The 5,588-nt window shown below is 37.9% G+C and overlaps 1 protein-coding gene across 1 annotated transcript; it reads right to left on the bottom strand.

Annotated features, from left to right (window-relative positions):
• Window positions 1-284: 284 nt before the first annotated feature.
• Window positions 285-3,621, bottom strand: LOC135955619 (uncharacterized). The gene is made up of 3 exons (XM_065505977.1): window positions 3,044-3,621; window positions 2,196-2,921; window positions 285-2,112 (listed from the first exon to the last, which is right to left on the bottom strand). The coding sequence occupies exons 1-3, from the start codon at window positions 3,619-3,621 to the stop codon at window positions 285-287; spliced, it is 3,132 nt and encodes a 1,043-aa protein (XP_065362049.1).
• Between the last annotated feature and the right edge of the window lie 1,967 nt (window positions 3,622-5,588).

The following is a 5,588-nucleotide window of genomic DNA, read 5'->3' as shown; positions in this document are numbered from 1 at the left end:
CACTAACATAAAAGGTTGACAAAATTATAAGGTGAAAGGAGAATTTATTCTCTATAAAATAACAAATTGATACAAATTAATTAATAAAATAAATCAAAGTACATTAAAATAAAATAATTACTTGTTGTTGGACGACTACACTTGTTGACGACAAAACTATAATGGTTCCTTTTTATATAAATTGAAAATGGCGAACGTTACTTTTTGACAGATAAATAATAGTGTTGGCAAATGCGGCAAACATTAAAAAGGGGAATTTTTTATGTGCAAAATAGAATTCACCATTAAACCGTTTTATCGGCGTCATCAACATCCCCGCCCCCGTGAATGGACCCCATAATGTCTAATTCACCAACATTATCCACGTCTAATACGTCCAGTTTTGAAACGGGACGGCGCAACAGTCCATTGGCAGTATTTACTTCGGCAAGTCTTGCTACCCCATCTTTACCAACAAATAATTTGTGGATGCGTCCTCTTCTCCATTTTGACCTGGCTTGATCGGTTTCACAAATAAGGACCAACGATCCCGTTGCTAAGGGCTTTGTAGATCGACACCATTTTGTTTTACGTGTTAAATCGGGAAGATACTCCAACACCCAACGTTTCCACAAACAATTTTTTAAATTTTGCAAATTTCTCCACTGTTTTCTTAAGGAGCAATATTTTGGATTAAAGGGTCCCGGAGTCTGCGTTGGATTGGAACATCCCAATAAAAAGTGATTCGGAGTCAACGGTTCTGGTTCATCTGGTGTGACTGGCAAATGTGTTAGTGGTCTACAGTTCACTATGTTTTCACATTCAACTAATAGGCTGTATAGCGTTTCTGGGCGTACAGTTTGTTCTTTTAAAGTGGCATATAGGGCCTTTTTCACGGACTGCACAAGTCGTTCCCAACAACCACCAGCACTAGGGTCAGAGGGGGTGTTGAACTTCCATTTAATGCCAAGGGGTTTTAAATCAGCGTCTATTTTTTTGTGATCGATGAAATTTTCTTCACATCCAAGCTCTTTCGTGATACCAACAAAATTAGTGCCATTGTCACTTCTAATTAAAACAGGTACTCCCCGCCGATTTATAAAATTTCTGATACAAAGTAGGCACGAATCACTCGACAAGTTCATTGCCACCTCTAAGTGGACGGCACGGGTTGTTAAACACGTAAATAACGCTACCCACCGCTTCTCTTGGCTACGGCGGACAGAAACTAACACTGGACCAAAGTAATCCAATCCCGTATAAGAGAATGGTCGAACAAAGGCACTTAAACGATCTTTAGGTAGGGGACCCATAATGGGTTGGCATGGTTTGCATTTATATTTATTTAAAATAACTCGTATAGACGGAATCCAATATTTCAGACGTATTTCACATATCACAGTGCCATCGTTGATGTGTTTTTGTCGTTGGTGATACCACTGAACTAATAGATGTGTTACTCGATTGTCGTTTGGAAGAATGTACGGCCTTTTCGTAAAGGGTGATATAAATGGAGCATTGTCTATTCTTCCACCACATCTAAGAATGTCAAATTCGTCGATATAAGGATTGAGCGTTATTATGGAACTTTTTGGCGATATGGGTTCATTTCTTGACAGAGAAGAATACTCGTCGGCAAATTCTGTTTGTTGTATTGACCGAATTATATAACGTTCAGCTTGATCTTCTTCCTCAACTGTTAAGTCACCACTCATTAAAGTTAGTTTTTTATATTTTAACTTTAAATTGTTTAGATAACGAAAAATCCGTCCAATGTGTCTTATAAACTTTTTGTATTTTGAGAAACGTTTCACATCGAATATAATATTTACGACACGTGTGGAAAATGCATAATGGGTGCTACGAAGTTCTTCCTCATCATTAGAAGCATCTAGCGGTTTACAATTGGAGGGCCACAATTCAGAGGGTCGACATACAAATTCAGGACCATTTTTCCATCGGTTATCAGGGTCATACTGTAAACTCGGCCGAGTGCCGTCATCAGCTGGATTCATTTCACCAGGCACCCAACGCCACTGCTTTTCTTCTGATGATTCCAAAATTTCAGCTACTCTATTAGCGACAAACTGTTTGTAGCGGCGGTGTTCAGACTTTAGCCATTTTATGACCGTACTTGAGTCAGTCCAAAAATAAAATTGAAAAGGTTGAATATTATGGTGTTCTACGATGGCATTTTTTAACCGAATAGCCATTACAGCCGCTTGCAACTCCAGCCTCGGGATAGACATGAACTTAGTAGGTGCACAGTTGGTTTTACCAGATACGAATGAAAGTTGGGTCCATCGGAAGTATCGTATCTCCAATACGCCACTGTAGCCATTGCTTTTTCACTTGCATCACAAAATAAATGTAAAGTTATGTTTTGGTCACACAAATTATAAAAATAACATCTTGGAATGCTAAATTCCCTTACCTTTTTCAACCCTGTAGTCCAAGATTTCCAACGATCACGTAAAGCCTCTGGTATTTCCTCGTCCCATTCCAAGCCACATCTCCATAGCGACTGCATGAATATTTTTCCCGTAATAGTAAAATTACTTAAAAACCCAAATGGATCGAAAACGGACATAATAAGTCTTAAAACTTCTCTTTTTGTAGGTGTGCGTTTGTTTTCAATAATATCGGCAGAAACTCGTTTAAATTTAATATCAAAAACAAATTCATCCTTAACAGCTGACCACTGCATTCCCAAAATATTTTCAATGTTACCAGATGTCACGTTAATATTATCTACGGTATGGTTACCAAAGTACGCGTTAATTTCTTTTGAGTTGGATACTAACTTATGCATTTCAAACCCTGCTGCATTGTGTATTTTTATAACGTCGTTAACCATATTCAGAGCTTCATTTGCAGACGCAAAGCAATCTGCATAATCGTCTACATAGTGATGTTTAATTATGGCTTCTACGGCTCTGGGGCTGTTCAGCATTTAAGTTTGTCACATATTGTGCAATTGTTGGTGAGCAATTGGCTCCAAAAATGACTCTTGTCATGACGTACTGCCCAACAGGTTGGTTGATGTTCTATCTATATAAAAAACGTTGGGATTCTTGGTCTTCTTTCTGAATTGCCACCTGCAAGAACATTTCCTTTGTCACCACAAACTGCAATAGGGTGTTCTCGAAATTTAAACAAAACACTGGTTAATGGTTGGTTTAGGTCTGGACCTGGTAACAGAAAATCATTTAAAGAAACACCGTCAATCTTCGCCGCTGCATCAAATACCAAACTATCCTTAACGGGATTAAAAACTGCGAAGTGTGGTAAAAAGAACGTTTTGGGTAAAGTAGTTTTCTCCTCTGTGGGACTAAGTCGTCGTGCATATCCTTTTTCAAAAAGATGCTGCATTTTTGTTCTATATTTAATTTCAAATTGTGGGTCTATACCAAATTTTTTCTCAATCATACAAAGACGTCTTAAAGATTGAGCATAACTATCAGGCAGTGACTGAGTATCATTTTTCCATAAAAGTCCACACTCATAACGGCCATCACAAAATTTTGTTGTCGACTTCAAAATATTTAAGGCTCTTATCTCACTTTCAGGCTTAACAGGTTTGACATTAAGTTTTACCATACACGATTCGACCTCGAAATATTGACGCATCATCTCCTTCATTTCTATATCTTGTCGTCTTGAATGAAATACACTTTTTACCACTCACTGCTTTTCCATGCCATTTGGACCATAAACTACCCATCCAAGTCTTGTCTTCAGGCATATGGGTATGTTTACTGGTACCGTCAAAAATGCATGTGTTAAACTAATAATCATTTGTGGTTTGATTTTGCCATAGGAGGTAATAGGGAGGTCATTTAGATGACTATGATAATTAATGTCATTTAAATTAAATGATTGTGTTGGTAACTCCAGATTTTTAACCAAATACACTTCTGAAATTCCATATTTTATATTTTCTTCTTGTAGGCCACTAATAGACAGAGCTACAATTTCAGTTTGCTCACTACTACAATGTTCATTTAACCATTGCAATTTCAATGTTTCTTGTTTACCATTTAAACCAATTTCTTTACCAATATCCCATTCTAGCATGGTGGCATCAGCTCCGTCGTCTATAAATGCGTAGATTGAGATACATCCCTTGGGCCCACATAACTTCACTGGTATTATTTGAAATAAGATTTCACTCTTTTGAGTACCTGCATGTAAATTGACAACTGTTCTGGGATTCTCATTTTCAACAACAGTGGCATCACTATTCGTTTGTTTATTATTTCGATCACTAGTTGAATGTAATAATGGATGGTGTTGTTTTTCGCAATTGTTTATACCACACCGCTGTTTTTTAAAACATTTATTAACTTGATGTCCTCCTTTCAAACATGAAAAACACAAACGAAGTGCACGGGCTTTATTCCAACGTTCATCCACTGAAGCATCTTTAAACACCTGACAGTCTGTAAGAGGATGACAATCTTCAGAACAAATTGCACACTTTTGTACAATATTCGTAGTTAACGCAAATTTATTTTTAGGTTGCGGCTTTTTGTTTCTAACTACGAATGACGTAGACGGTAAGGCATCGGAAACCATGTTGGCAATTTTTCTCACTCCCTCAAGCCAATGACAGAAATCGACTAAATCAGCAGCCCTATTAAGTTCAATACATTTTTCAGCCCATTGCATCTGTTTTGTTGGCGGCAGCTTTGAAACTAATTCACTGAGCAAAGTTGGGTTACTGAGGTGATGTTTGCCATTCGCTGTTTCCAAAAAACGTACCATATTACTGACTTTTGTAGAAAATTGTATTAATAAATCCAGTTTTCCCTCAGGAACATAATGAAGGGTGTTTACTTTGTCAATTTGGCTTCTTATTAATTGTTCGGGTCGACCATATGTTTCAGTTAATATATTTAATATAATGTTAACATTTTGTGAGCTAGACAAAAGAGATTCTACCGTTTCCTTGGCCGGACCATGTAGAGATTCACGAATGCGGATTATATTTTGCAGGGGGCTATATTCGAACTCGGTGGTTGTTTGGTTAAAATCTTCAATGAATGTTGGCCATTCTTCTGGCAAACCGCTAAACGGAGGGAGGGGATACAATTTTTTGGCTTTTACGGTCGTGTTACCTTGGCTATGGGAAGAAACTTTAGTAAAGGACTCACCGGTATTTTCTGTGTGGACCACATCAGTTGGTCCTACTTCTCTGTCGACGTTTGCGGTGAATGTTTGACCATTTGTAGCTACACGTTCCGATATCGATTTAATTTCTTGTTGGAGTGATGCTATGCTGGCACTAGTTTGGTCTTTTTGTGCAGCGATCAAATTATTTAAATTATTGTTTACCATATTTATCTGTCCCATCATCTGTTTTTGCATGTCAGCTAGAACACGTAGCACGTCTGGCTGTGGGGTTCGTTGTTGAGATGGTTTATTTCCAGTTGTAATAACAGGAGTCGTTGGCTGTTGTTGACTGGATGTCGATGCAGACCCAGTAGTTAAATTTTTTCCTCCGGGAGGATCCATATCATAACGTTTTGGTGGCACGCCCTTATTAACCCTTTCGCTAGTTCTTGGAGGATTCTCCGGCATAAATTTGTATCACAAAACACAACAGA

This window comes from Calliphora vicina, chromosome 3, assembly GCF_958450345.1.
Source record: "Calliphora vicina chromosome 3, idCalVici1.1, whole genome shotgun sequence".
NCBI lineage: Eukaryota > Metazoa > Arthropoda > Insecta > Diptera > Calliphoridae > Calliphora > Calliphora vicina.
This window is presented reverse-complemented; position numbering and strand designations above follow the sequence as displayed.

Bases quoted from the DNA above. Each gene is read 5' to 3' on its own strand.
- LOC135955619 (XM_065505977.1), bottom strand. From the start codon at position 3,621: ATGAAGGAGATGATGCGTCAATATTTCGAGGTCGAATCGTGTATGGTA. The intron at 2,922-3,043 runs GTTTTTTATATA...AATGCTGAACAG, and splicing joins AGAAGACCAAGAATCCCAAC to CCCCAGAGCCGTAGAAGCCA. The intron at 2,113-2,195 runs GTAATGGCTATT...GACTGACTCAAG, and splicing joins GGCTGGAGTTGCAAGCGGCT to TACGGTCATAAAATGGCTAA.